This window comes from Mastacembelus armatus, chromosome 5 (genome assembly GCF_900324485.2).
Source record: "Mastacembelus armatus chromosome 5, fMasArm1.2, whole genome shotgun sequence".
Lineage (NCBI taxonomy): Eukaryota > Metazoa > Chordata > Actinopteri > Synbranchiformes > Mastacembelidae > Mastacembelus > Mastacembelus armatus.
Window position 1 is genome coordinate 26,867,036 of NC_046637.1, and position 14,974 is coordinate 26,882,009.

The 14,974-nt window shown below is 42.0% G+C and overlaps 1 protein-coding gene across 1 annotated transcript in view; it reads right to left on the reverse strand.

Annotated features, from left to right (window-relative positions):
* scn8ab (sodium channel, voltage gated, type VIII, alpha subunit b) overlaps positions 1–14,974 on the reverse strand; it is a 40,881-nt gene that overhangs the window by 14,301 nt on the left and 11,606 nt on the right. The window contains exons 4-18 of the mRNA XM_026306013.1: positions 14,811–14,891; positions 14,582–14,710; positions 13,454–13,545; positions 9,664–9,885; positions 9,482–9,545; positions 7,652–7,793; positions 6,445–6,651; positions 6,059–6,340; positions 5,004–5,327; positions 3,550–3,682; positions 3,094–3,332; positions 1,788–1,961; positions 1,245–1,601; positions 981–1,154; positions 547–843 (exon numbers count right to left, since the gene is read on the reverse strand). Coding sequence (XP_026161798.1) covers positions 547–843; positions 981–1,154; positions 1,245–1,601; positions 1,788–1,961; positions 3,094–3,332; positions 3,550–3,682; positions 5,004–5,327; positions 6,059–6,340; positions 6,445–6,651; positions 7,652–7,793; positions 9,482–9,545; positions 9,664–9,885; positions 13,454–13,545; positions 14,582–14,710; positions 14,811–14,891 — 2,917 coding nt within the window. The remainder of the gene's footprint in view (positions 1–546; positions 844–980; positions 1,155–1,244; positions 1,602–1,787; positions 1,962–3,093; positions 3,333–3,549; positions 3,683–5,003; positions 5,328–6,058; positions 6,341–6,444; positions 6,652–7,651; positions 7,794–9,481; positions 9,546–9,663; positions 9,886–13,453; positions 13,546–14,581; positions 14,711–14,810; positions 14,892–14,974) is intronic.

Sequence of the window (14,974 nt, forward strand, 5' to 3'; positions counted from 1 at the left end):
TGTTTCTCTGCCCGTCTGCCTTTGTCTCTGTCTGCAGGTTCAGCACTCAAGCTCAGTTGTTATAGCTCTCATGTCTAAATGGATGTTAGGAAATGTCAGGTAGACTAAATGTCAATGTGGCAGCTCAGACCAGTTCAGCTTTATGGATCAAAATATGTTTGGCACACACACACACACACACACACACACACACACACACACACACACACACACTGCATACCATACACCTTTACACCAATTACATGATCCAGTCACATTTTTTCTAAACATAACTGCACCATATCAATCTTTGCATCTTAGGTTTATGCTGATTTAACTACATTTTTAATAAACTTGTAATTAAATAATCAACCACAAGTATTATCACTGCTATTTTATACAGTATCTCTGAGTTACATCAGCTCTCCAATAAACAAAATCCAAATTAAAACCACCAGATAATCTCTTCCATTAAGCACTTTGCCAAAATGAGAATCGAACAAAGCAAAGGCAAACATGCATCATCTCTCCTCCACTCTCACACTTTTACTAGTCCTTCATACTCACATCTTTGCTGTTCTCCACATCTGATTCACTACTGAAGTCTTCTGTATTTAGGTTTTCAAAGTCCGACTCGCCGACAGCGATAGGAACACAGACAGTGAGGTTGGGGTTGTGGATGAAGGACATATAGTCCTCATCAATCATATACTTTCCCACACTGCTCCCTATTCCGCTGGTGGTACCATTGCCATTTTTAGCATAGTCCAGCTCACGGTTGATGTCCACCGTGTGGTTTGCGATGCAGTTGAGCTTCTTCTCGTACATCTCATCCAGAGGTTTCTGTTCATCCTCTATAGGCTGCTTGTCAGGATGATAAAACAGCATGAACAAAAAGGCCATTAGAGACCATCACCTGTCAACATTTGACATCAGTGATAGTTTGAGCTATTTACCAATCAAGAATTGTTCATGCACACAGATGGTTAAATAAATAGTACCTTCTTGAGCACTGTGGCTACAAAGACCCGCATGTTGGCTTTGAACCAAGCAATCCCTGTTTTAATGCGGGCAACGGCAAGCTGAAGGTTGTTGGGCTCGCCGTCGTCATCAGTGGCAGCAAGGTTGTCTGCACTGAATGAACTCAGCAGCAAGGCCAGGAACAAGTTCAGCACCTCAAAAAAAAAAAAAAAAACACACCATAAAGGCCCATTCACTCACAGGAAATACATGTTACTTGTTATCAGCTCTTTGTCTTTGCTTACCACCAGGTTTCCAATGACCATGACCATCATGAAGACGGTAAGGCACATCGTTTGTCCCGCCACCTCCATACAGTCCCACATGGTCTCGATCCACTCCCCGCACAACACTCGGAACACAATCAGGAAAGAGTGAAAGAAGTCGTGCATGTGCCAGCGAGGTAGTTCACAGGTCTCTGCGATCTTACACACACAGTCTTTGTAGCTTTTCCCAAACAGCTGCATGCCCACCACGGCAAAGATGAAAACGATGATGGCCAACACCAGGGTCAGGTTACCCAGGGCTCCCACTGAGTTCCCGATGATCTTGATCAGCATGTTGAGGGTGGGCCATGATTTGGCCAGTTTGAACACTCTTAACTACAAGAGAAACCAGAAACCAAAAACGAAGAATTACAATGATCAACATTATGCTAAAAAAAACATAAAGTATGACAGTCAGAAGACAAATATCTTTTTATCTCCTATTAACAGTACACTGCTGACACAGGGCCTGCAGTGTACGTGATGGTGTTGACATTCCTATCTCTACTCGACTCTACTTACCAGTCGGAAAGACCTGAGCACTGACAGACCTTCAACATCAGCCAGTCCCAGCTCAACCAAACTCAGAGTCACGATGAAGCCGTCAAAGCAGTTCCAGCCTTCCTGAAAGTAGTAGTAGGGATCCATGGCAATCAGCTTGGCAAACATCTCTCCAGCAAAGATGCCTGTGAAAACCTGTGAACCCACACAAAAAATGGATGATGACGTCATGTGCGTACGGTCAATGGTGTATTCAAAATGTAAACCAATCAGACCATTTTATTTCCATAGACTGTGATTTTGTCCAATCTGACTTAAAGATTTGACAAAAAGCTCCATTTTTTAAAATAACTGTAAAAGGTTCCCATAGTTTGGCATAACAGCACTAATGGCAAACATACGAAATGGCAAAATTTCAAATTCTATCCTCATGGTAGAAGTCTTAAGGGAAAACTGAGTGCAGAATGCAAAATGTGGCTTGCTTACACTGCATTTTCTGATGTAGCACTGATTAAAAATGAATTGGGATTTGCTTAGAGTGAAGCCTCTTAACAGGGCAAGGTCATAGAGCAGAGAGTCCCAGCAGAATATACAGTAGCCTGAGTTATCCCGTCGACCAAACAGCTCATCATGCATGCCCAGTCGATGCTGCAGAGAACACCCAGTGATTCATACTGCACCACCCATCACACCACGCCGATTCCTCTGACTTCACTTCCTGTTCCAGTCCTGACAGCGTGCCAATCCCCGTGACCTCATTTCCTGTCTCATTACCGACACTGTGCCAAAGCTGCTGCTCTCAGACAGCTGCGCTGTAGTGACACCTGACAGCAAGGGCCGACAGGGACAAATCAACATGTCTGCTACATTTGTTAAGTATGTACTCTGCTAACACAGTCTTGGACAGATCGGCAGCAAGTGTTATTATGACTGCTGTGTTGTGTGTGTGTGTGTGTGTGTTGTGTGTGTGTCCGGCAGGGCGAGAGAAAGAGAGAGAGTGAGCCAGTGCTCAGTAAAGGTGAGGTAAGCAGATTGCAGCGGAAGCAAGAGACTGACCTGAGTGGGGGTGATGGGAGTTTGGGGAGCAGGCTGGCTGGCTACATTAAAATGGAACTAAATCTTTAATGAGACACCATCAGAGTCCTGTATTCACTGTGTGTGTGCGTATTCTTAAGTGCACATACCAAATGATGCATTGATGTATTGGTTTGAGAATATATAGGTGGGGCAAATGTAGCTCCTGAGAGAGATAATGAAGTTCATGTAGGCATAAAAAGACAAATGACAGTGGTCAAATAAAGGACAAAAAAGAGCTACAGTTCCTCACCAGGTTTCCAACAGACAACACCTCTTCAAAATGATCAGTCATTGGGTAGTGCTCCATGGCCATGAAGAGCGTGTTGAGGACAATACAGATGGTGATGGCCAGGTCAACAAACGGATCCATGACGATTAAGTAAACTATGTGCTTGATTTTCAGCCACATGGGACAGCATTCCCAGATGAGGAAGACGTTGGCAAACTTGTACCAACAGGGAGGACACTTCCTCTGAGACTCCTCCAACTCTGTAGGAACAGGTGAAGCAGAAAAGAAAACCAAAATCAGAACAGTTAAGACTGTGTCCCTTGTGTGACAAGCAAACTGTTTGCTCAATTTACCATAAGCCTCCTAATGTATATCAGACCCCCTCTGTCTGGATGTCATGCTGTCACACCTACCTACTTTTTGCACAGGATTAAACCATTTTGAAAAGTAAAAAGGAAAGATCTCCACTGTCTGTACCCTCTATCAGTGTGTTGGTGACTACGCTCATCTGACTGTTGGCACGGTCTTTTCCTTTGAAGGACGAGTTGAGCTGGTCCACAGACACCATGAGAGAGCCAGAGTGCTTCTTCTTAATCTCCACGTCTGTAGTCTGTACTCAGAGAGACACGATGTCCGTCAGTATTCACATGAATGAGTACTCAGAAAAAAACACATTCAGTTAAACTAGTGCTGTCAATTGATTTCAATATTGAACCATAATTAATCAGTTCATATCCATAGTTCCCTCCCAACTAATTGCTTTTTTTTCCAAGTTTTTAATACTTCAGCTGAACACTAACCAGAATATGTGCACATTAATCGCACATCAAAAAAATGTAGAAATTAACTTATTGAGATTATTGATTTGGTTCTCCTCAGAAAATTAAAAAGCTTAATGCAATTAACAATGCAGCTTTGCACATCTCATCCTATTTTGTTCCATTTAAGCGTTTTGTGCAACATATCATACAACACAAATTCCTAATGTAAATTCTCAAATAGCTGCCACTATTTAGGAGAGAACCAGGTCTTTATTTACAATATAAATAATATGAGATGGGCCTTTATTTAGAATTTCTCAATTTGTACAGTACACGTTCTAAACTCTTCCTTATGTACAATGCACAGCACAGTCCCAAGTGTCATTAAACTGCATGCAATGGCAGGCATGTCAAGAACAGGGGGGGAATTCAAGACACCACTTGCTGCTACACCATGCTACATTTAAAAAGATAAAACAGTAGAAGCAGGTTGAGAATAAAAAAAGAGTCTCCCATGCTAGCTGGAATAAAGACAAATATTGTTATAGAAAGAAGTTTCAGATCAGTTGCACCATCCAGTGGCTCAGGAACAAATGAGAGGAAGAAGAAAAGGGAGAGGGCTGACACAGAATTAAAAGTGAAAGAATAAGACTGAAAGAAATAGAGGGGCAGATAAAAGCAGGGGCAGAAAACAGTATGAGTCCAGATGTGGAAAGCACCTAAGAATGGAAGAAGTAAAAGTAGGGAATGATTTTTTTTTTCCTGTAAAATGTTTTGATAGTCTTGTTTTTATGAATGGCAACAACTTTATAGGCAGTGGAGGGACTGTTAAGGGAACTAAGGGTGGCTGACATCATATTGCATTATTGTTAGAGATTACTGTGACAGCTGGTTAGTGTCTTCTAGAGCTGTTAGAAAAGAAGCAGCAAAGAAGGGCATTAGATCGGGGTGGGAGTGGTAGTGTAAGATGAAATAATAAGACAGAATCTAGATATTCAGGAGGGAAAACAGGAGCTAGTGGATTTAGGAAAAGGAGAACAAAGAGGCAAGGCGAATAGGTTGTGAAGGAGAAGCTGCAGAGACCACGGCCACCACCCTCATGCCTAAACTGTATTGGTGTCCCATGGACGTCCTTACACTGTCATCAGTGGCTGCTTTATCTATTTTCACCTCAGGCAGAAGCCGTCTCCCGGGCCCTGGGCCGATGAGAGACACCACTCCATTGCAGTCCACTGTGCTGTTCCTCTTCCCTCTAGAGTGGGGTGCCAGCGGGTGGATGCGTGACGAGCCTTGGCTGTAGCCACTGTAGCTGTTGCGGCGGTAAGGGATGAACAGGGAGCCCCGGCGGTCTTCGCTCTCTTCGACTGTACTGTGCTCGTCGTCTGCAAACTCGTTCTCAGAGCCCATGTCCTTGGAACGTCCTTTGAAGCTGAAGATGCTGCTGCGGCTGTTGTGGCGCGACATGAAGGGCGAGCCTGGGATGCTGAGCAGTGACTACAGAGGGACAGACAGATGCAGAGAGGGAGAGACAGACTGTTATTAAAAACAGCAGGAGTTACTTGATCTGTAAGTAAAGGAGGCTGACAAGATGAAGAGGTGAGGGGGGGCAAGATCCAGTGAGCACGGATGAACCAGAAGACCTGAAGTAACATAAAAAGGCACACAGCATGACATTACAACTTTTTATTATTTTCTAACATAAACCACAAAATTTTGACTTGAACACATTATTACATTATTACTATTACAGCTGAGAACTACTGTGTATCAGTGTAATGTATTCTAATGTGACAGTGTTATAAAGCTTCTTTTCCTGGCCAGTTCTGCTGTTTTGTCCTTGTTTCTAAAGATCTGACATACCAAAACTCATCAGAAGTATTTTCTCACTAAAAATTGTCTTTAAAGTTTAGCAAAACAAAAAACGACATTGGTGCTGAGCACGTACAAAACATTAACGTTATATTGAGAGCCTTTGTTCGCTAGTTTGAATGAGTATGAGTGAGTACATGCAGGGACACAACACACGAATCACTACGAGAGAAAGAAGAATCGTGGGGAGGAAGCACCTCATTTTCCTCCTGAACACAAGCTGAAGGCTGAGGAACCTCAGCTGGTCACCTAGAAGGGAGTGTGACTTGAAACACCTACAGAAGCACCAAATGATGTATTTGCACACACCGAGTCAATTATGTGTTTCCTTTATAGTTTTTCTCATCAAACTTCACCTGATTCATGATGGATGTCTTTCTCCCCAACCGACTTCCTGGGAAACGAATGGTGCTTTTCTTGCTGCCATCATCTGACTCAGACTTAACAACCTTCTCGCTGTCTCCTTTCTCTTTCTCCTGCTCTTTCTGACGCCATTTCTTCTTGCGATTGCGACGCTCCTTGGCGCTCTTGGAGCTCAGCTTGGAGACCTCAGAAGAGCTGCGGGACAAGTGCCCTCCACCTTCATCCTCTAACGCAGCCTCCGACACCGTGCCTGCAGATGTAGCCATGGCAGCAGCCTGGGAAAATATATGAGATATGATTACTAAATAATAAATAAACTATAAAAAATGGCCACAGGTGTATGTGTGTGTGTGAGAGAGAGAGAGAGAGCGAGACCGACCTGTGTCTCCTCCTGCTGCTTCTTCAGCTGCTCCAGCATGGCCTTGAATTCAGCTTCTTTCTGCTCTGCCTCCTCAATGGTGGCCTGGTTTTGCTCCTCATAAGCCATGGCCACCACAGCCAAGATGAGATTCACCAGGTAGAAGGAGCCAACGAAGATGACCAGCACAAAAAAGATCATGTAGGTCTTCCCGGCAGCTCGCAGAGTCTGACGGAAACCACAGACAAAGGACGCTGTTATTAACCAGACAGAGCTGAAGTCTCACGAGCGTGCAGCAGTGGCCCGAGCGCAAAGACTAGGATCTACGTCTGAGCACAGGAAGTATGTCCAAGCAGCTTTATATGTGAGCGCAGACTTACACTTCTTAGCATGAGCAGAGCAAATCTGCGTAGTGCAAGGACAGAAATTACACTCTGAAATAAAAAGACAGTACCCTTGAATAACAACAGGAAAAAAACTCCCCGTTATTTGCTTGTTCTGTCAGAGATGCTGTATGTAAATGTGTGTCATTGCTGCTGGTTCATGACTTTCTCCAGGAAAACCTCCAGGAAGGAAACAAACCTTAGATTGATGGCAGGAGTTACCAGAGCTAAAGCTGTGTTCTGACTAAAACTGACCTATTTGAATCTATTACAGTGCTGGTGGGACGGGTCTGAAGGCTGAGGAATGAGATACCAGTGCTGTGCCACTGTGGTGTAACACTGCAAATTTCTGTGCCTTGTCTTTACTATTTATTTTGTTGTATTTGTGTCTGTAAAAGCAACTGAAAGTGAGAAGATACAGGAAGGGAGGCACATGTCATTGATTGGTCACTTACAAATACGTCTGGAAAAAAATAAGAAAGAACCTTTAACCAAAATGAATCTGTTTTGTAGATTGCTTCAATACAAATGCAACCAACCATATCTTTCAAAATTCAGAAACAAATAAAAAGTCTAGTGGCTAATAACACACTCCATCAGGTGTCCTTCTCTCATTTGTCTTCAGAGCTGCTGAGAGTCACTTTTGCTGAGTCATTTAGGTCCTAGATTGGTGATATGGTGATACACTCTATGTTTTATCTAACTCCAAAAATCTGTGGTGCCAACTAGGGAGTAAATTATTTCTCTTTGCTAAGTTACACTACCTACCACACAGATCTACAGTAAATACCTGTAGCAAATCAAGAATAGGAAAAATAATAATTGAAAAAAAAACACAGTTTTACCAGCATGTACAGATTTTCCCAGAAGTCTTGGGTCATGAGGCGAAACAGGGTCAGGAAAGCCCAACCAAAGCTGTCAAAGCTGGTGTAACCATAGTTTGGGTTTCTTCCAGCTTTCATACACGTGAAGCCCTCTGGACATCGACTGTAAGGAATACATAGCAAAATAAAAACTGTGACTTCAACATCAACACAGTCTGATGGCACATTCACATACAAAACAGTATCTAGCCTCTCACTGATCTGCACGTTTTGGGGTATGTTGTGTTGAACGTGCCGTTTCCATATTCTGCTCCAACAGGACAGATATTTTCTGTCATATTCAACACTTTGATTTGCATAATGTAGAGTACTAGCCTAAATCACTGTAGACTCAGGATCACCACAGTTCAACCTGGTCTGGTCTTGTGAGACCAACAGAAAAAGTCCTAGTGATGTATGTTCTGTATTGTGCATGCATGCAGGTACACCGTTAGGAGCAGGATATTGATATGATTTACCTTAATATTTCATGACCATTTCAAAAGCAAGTAAGTCTGGCTCATGAATTATAAATACATGTTTGACTGCTTAGACTGTATGTGTATGTGAGTACACATACAGTATCAATAAATACATACTCAGATTTCATCTTTTTAAATAGCTAACAGATTGGGTCATTGAATAGAGGCCTTCAATATCACAAAAATTTGCTTTTTCAGTTAAATGCTAATACATTTTTTGTGCATGTGCTGAAGTTTGCAAAAACCTGCATAGCTTGAAGCTCCACTAGCACTAAAAAAAACAAAAGACGCACAACACAGGCCTGGAGTCAACACGCAAAACCTTCCCACATGGCTGGCTGCTAACCAAAGGAGCAGGTCCAGTTTGATGATGACATGGAGGCAACATTAGTGCTGAGAGGTTTGGCGCAGTGCACAAACAGAAACGAAGAGGAAAAACCGATGGGAAAATATCTGCCAGCTAAGACTGAGGCTGAAATGTCTTAGGATGCAGTACAAAGAAGCTGCAGAGGAGGAAAAAGACGCCTTAGTAGGTTTTCAGAGGATTGTGAGGAGGACAGTCTTCACCCTGAGCAGAGCAGAGTGGCACTAATTCACTAATGAATTCAACACCACAGAGCTGGTCTTGAAGGAGATCCAGTGAGTCATCAGGATCTCTATGAAAAGCTTGGCCCCAGGCAGTAGTCGAGCATCTTACGAGGTCTATAACAGCTAACCCAGGTTCCTACAACCACTGTGGAGGATCCTCAAGGTTATCTAGAGGAGGGGGAAGGCAGAGATTTGCAGAGGATGTCTGGATTTCACAGGAGAAAGCAATCATCCATCCTGCAGTCCAGGACCAACTCACTCCTCAGCAATGAAGGCAGGACATTCTCCAGTATCCTTGTTTGATTCTTGATGGAGAACCTCCTGAAGACCTCATACATCGGCACCTCTGTTCCAAAAGAAGAGTTTGATGATCTCAAGGTGCACTGAGCGCACAGGCCTGGTCACCCAAGTTGTTTAGAAGGAAGACGTGGCTGTTCCTGGCATTACAAGACTGTACAGGACGACGACAGCGAGGATCACTGGAGCGGCAAAAAAGGCATCAAGATGGCTGCGGATCAAGAGGGTTGATCCATGGCCGACGCACAACACATGGACATAAGCTGAGACCAGACCAGACCTGGGACATCTGAGCGAGAAAATCTAGTGCTGAAAGACCTAAAAACACCCAGTCACCCCCTGATTATATCGTTGATGTGTGGAAGTGCATTGCAAGATGTGTAAAAGAACAAGAGAAGCATAAACATAAACACTAAGGCACGTGCTCAGTGCCGCACTGACTTACCCTGAGTCAGAGCTATTTCCACATAGTAGAGCATCAGCCTGACCAGGGAGGAAGTAGAAATTAGCTATGAAAAAACAGAGAACAGCAACTTACATTAGACCCTGAGCAGAAAAAGTGTGTGTTACCTGATTCTGTTCATTTTTTAACATCAGTGCAACTAGTTTAACCAAGTGATCACTCACTGTCATTCATGATGTATGCGCGCCAGTCAAAGCCCCTGCTGCCATTTGCCAGGTACTGCTCTGTCATGTTGATTGGCCAGATAACACACTTATTCCGCAGGTTCCCCATGAAGAGCTGCAGTCCAATCAAAGCAAAGACGCTGAGACAGAAGACGGTCAGGATCATCACATCTGACAGCTTCTTCACAGACTGGATCAGAGCACCCACAATGGTCTTCAGGCCTGTCAATTAACATACAAACACACACACACACACACACACAAATGTGCACAATGCACATACATGAAAACAGGCAAACTCATCATACACATGCAAACCAGCATACACATTCAAACAGGAACACACACACACACACACACACACATACACACCGATAGATACAAGTAAAAAGACTTGCAAATTTGGGCACTGCAAGAGTGCACACGCTGAGTTCACAGCTGCAATTCAGAGCTGACTCAAGTTGAGTTAGGTAATGTTCGTCTAATTTGGTACACAGCGCTGTGCTGTGTAGGTTTTTATAGAAATCTGAACTTGGCAGGGATCAGAATTATTCCTCAAACATCTTAGCCCAGTGCTGCCAAGCCGCAACACCAGACACCAACATACAGCATAACCATCGTATTCCTTCATGCAGAAGCTGCTTCTTGTCATTTCTAACCTGATGAAAATATATGTTTTATATTATATATCATAATATATAATATTTATTAACTGTCTGTCTGATGGTTTAGAGGTTTTAAGCCACTTTCCGGGTTAGAACAGAAATGTTCAACTTTAAAACAGCTATTAAAAGTCAGATTTGACGATTTAGAGCAGTCCAAGGTCTTAGGGCTGTAATCACATGAACTCGCATGTCAGTTTACTTTGCTGTGTTAAGACACTACGTTTTAGCTTTTCAAAATAATAGTATATGTAGCGAAACCACATTGTAAAACATGAGAATTTTAACTTTGGGGGGGGTTAATGTATATTCGAATGTATAATGTCATACACATGGAATAACTGCTGCAGCATTGTTTACTTGTCTTCCTACAGTGGAGGGTTCAGGGACGAAGACTGAAAACACAGTTTGGTGTGAAAGATATTTAGTGTAAAAATGGAAATTCTCTAATATCCAAACATAAACAATATAAGTGCAGTGTCAAAATGTGATTCCCATACGGTAAAGATAAGTATGGGCTTTATCTTTGTGAGGACCATTTAGAGCATAAAAGTGAGGACATTTTGGTCGGTACTCACTTTTTAAGGCTACCGTGTGTGTGTGTGTGTGTGTGTGTGTGTGTGTGTGTGTGTGTGTGTGTGTGTGTGTGTGTGTGCAGGCTGCAGCTCAGAGGTAGGAGAACATGTCGTCTTTCGTCCACGTTCTCCTGGGAGGAGACACCCTGTGCTAATTTTCTCTCTGTTGATTCCCACTGTTTCTTTTCACACTCATTTGCATTTGAGGCCTGAGGCTGACTGTACTTATTTTGAGTGCTGCTTATTTCAAATAAAGACAATGAGCCCATATTAAAAAAACAAAGGTCTTCTGTTTTAAAGCTTTAATAACAAACGTGGCATAACATGAGAAATATGGCCATATAGTCTGTCATTAAAAGATCAACTATTTATCTATGAATAAAAATTAAAGTTGATCAATTATTGACGGTGGAATAAAAAAGATTAGTTGAATATGTAAATTATTGGTAACTTTTAAAACCTAGAAAATTACACCTGTTTCGACTTACTGACCTGTTTATATTTACCACCACATTTTTTTATTGGAAGCTTCTATGAACCAACTGCACAAGTGAAGACAGTCACTTAAAACAATTATGAGCATGGTTTTTAAGTTCTCCTTGTTCTAAGGGTAACATCTGATTTTGTATTTTAAAAAATAAAATGCTAAAATAAATAATTTTAAAAAGACTTGTGCTTTTACAACACCATATGTCCTAAATACAAACATCTCTGCATTGCTTTTTAGGGAAATCTTACTGCACACCCAAAGCCTGTAATATAAAAACAGGCCTTATCACATAGTTGGTATAAACTCAGACCACTTGTCATCACCTGAGCAGATGAACATACTTAGGTCTTCTGTGGGCTTCCTAAAATTCACCTTTGATTGTTATTAGCAACAGTATCTGGGTATTAAAAAGTGATTTTTCTAGAAACCTATGAAATCAAAGTCATGACTATCTATTATGTAATAGCAGCACTCTGATCCAACATGACAGTGGGTAGAAGTTAAACCACAAAAGGTGGTCACATATAAAAACCCTGCAGCTGTATGAGATGTTCCCATCAGAACGACACGTGTCCATTTGAACATCTCACATTAACTACCCCATGTAATGTAAATAGACAGTTCCATAGAAACGTGTTATAGGGAATAAAATTATGTTTTTCATTTTTCACTGAGAAAGAGTTCACAGCCAAATTAAAGGCGGATCTAGAGAAGGGAAATTGTATGATGGATTAAATCCCTGTGTCCTTCTATGGGAACATCCCTGAGTAACTGCAGTTAATAATTATACTGCATCCAACAAATCAGCTAGGACACAGCAGCTCCACAAACGGCAAACAGCACACAGAACCAGGCCCAGTTAAGGAAGCAGGAAGTGAAAGGGAGAAAGAGAGGACAGGCGAGGAGTTGGTGGTTGGGAGGGACGAGCAATGAGAGGTGGCATGCAGGTCATTTAAACGCCAAGGCTGAAGACACCGACTCTGTGTCAGCGTCACCTGTCTGTACACCGTGATGATGACCTTGATTTAACTGAAGAACCGTTCCCATCCCAGGCATCCCTTTGTCCCACTGCAGTTCTGGATCAGCCCAGGCCACAACAGGGTGAGCTTACTGTACTGACTGTGTTGTGTTGTGTGTGGATGCGTGGGTGAATGTATGTGTGTGTGTGTGGGTGTGTGTGTGGGTGTGTGTGTGTGTGTGTGTGTGTGTGTGTGTGTGTGTGTGTGCATTTACATACAGTGACCTCAGGGCATCTGCATAAATGTTTTACAAGCATTTAAAGTGGATGTAAAATAAAACCAAACCTATAAACTTGTGTTCCATAGAAATAAATCCTTTGAAATCTCACACATATGCACAGAATTTGACTAATTCTGTGTTTGTAGTATTATTAGTTTCCCTGTCACTCCCAGGATGGACAAAGATCTTCAAATAAATAAGTAAATTAATAGATAAATCATGAAAACTAAACCTGAATGAAATAACTCCTTTAACTAAATCAAAACAAACTCCAAAAGTAAAGTCCCTTAAAGCCAAACTTGTAAGAGCAGGTATCTCAAAGCTTCATGCAGCATCAGTGTGTTGTAAATTTAGGCTTGGCAGTCTTAGGGGATTAAATTAAAAAAAAAAAAAAAACTCTAGAAATCAGAGGGCCGTGTCATAGATTCTGAGAATTTGGATCAGTAAAACCCAAGAAATAACAGATTTAAACATCTAATTTTCTAATTAGTTCCATCATTTAATCGTTTTGATTGGAAAAGTAAACTCTTGCCCTACTGTATTACATAGTTTCAGACCACCTTTCTATTTCACTTTGGATAAAAATGTGTAAAAATATAGATTTTGCATATTTTAATGTGCTGCGTACATCCAGCTCACCATATGGGACTTGTGAGCCCACAAGACTGCCGGTAGACTGCTAAGCCTATCAAAAATGTATTGCTACCATTTTTGATTGCTATTAAAAACAAAGTACAATAAAAAAGTAAAAGTTCTAAAAACGTAAAGTAGTAGAGATAAAGACAGCTAACAGCTCAGCCTTAGTGTTTAAATGGGAGTCTCACCTGGAATGACAGAAATAGTTTTCAATGCTCGGAGAACCCTGAACGTTCTCAGCGCCGAGACATTCCCAAGGTCCACAAACTCTGTTATATATCTGTAACAAGGTAGGATGACACACAGAACAGAACCCCATGACACACAACACACACAATAACAACACACGCACGCATGTACGCGCAAGAGCACGACACCAGCACCACCATCGAAGACCAGGAGGGGACACCACGGTGAGAGAAAGAACGCCTGTCCGACCAGCGGGAAGAGGACGAAGGAGGAAGAGGAGAGGAGAGGGACTGAAACAAAACCACACCTAACATCAACCCCCGTGACTCGCCCCCCCCCGCAGACACAAACACCTAGACTGTCTTACCTGGGATAACTGAAATTGTTTTCAAAGCCCTCAGAACCCTGAACGTACGCAGAGCTGACACATTGCCTAGGTTTACAAACTCTGTTATATACCTGCAGGGTGGATCAGATACAGTTACTTAGCAGCCATCTCAAAGAGAGGAAAGAAAGAATAGAGATAAGTCACATGATATTTTAATAAGCATTATTACATAGGCGACATCATGTGGACTGAAGGTGCTGTAGGCATTTTCTAGAATGAAGTAAAGTTCACTTTACTTTCCACCACAAATCATTAAAATCAAGGGGATGTTTTGTCTGAAGTTTTCAGCCACTACAGAATGTCAAAGCTTTTAATAGCCAATTAGGAAAGCTCTGTGCAAGAAGGCACGCCTACTGCCTGTCAATCACACATGCACAGTCCAGTCTTTACAAGTCTGGCTGCCCTCTGCTGTGGTGTGAGGCTTAGGCAGGCAGCTGTCACATATATGCAAATATTAAATATATTTGTCTTTCAGATGGTGGAGATGTGTTTCTTAAAGAAACTTTCTAGTTTCTCCAAAGTTGCCCCCAAAGGCGTTAACACCACCCCAGCAGACGGCATGAAGCACAGTTTGTCATGGAGAGATCAGAGGAAAGACCAGGACACAGGCGTCTGGTAGACGTGTCATTTCTTGGCTTCTTGATTTGATCGTAGCCTTTTTTTTTTTTTAATACTTGACCATAGTCGTTTTAACTTGTAAAGATTCACATATTTAATACTTAGGAGGTAAAATACTTACGCCATTGAGATGACCATGAAATCTAGCCAGTTCCATGGGTCTCGGAGAAAAGTAAAATCATCTATAGCGAAGCCTCGGGCAACAATTTTTGTGAGTGACTCAAACGTATAGATCCCTGTGAAGGTATACCTTAAAAAAAAAAAAGAAAAAAAGAAAAGGCAAAAGTCACAACACACATTACACAAACCAAGGATACGACTGATGAGACCAAGTATGGAAATGTACTTACTCTACTTGTTTGGACCACTCTGGTGGGTCACTAAATGTCATGAATATACAGTTGGTCAAAATCGTACACATGATGATCATGCTGAACAACGTGAGAGGACAGAAGTTAAGGAAAGTTGGAGACTCATATCACATAAGACATTTAAACTTTGTTTTAAAAGCTTT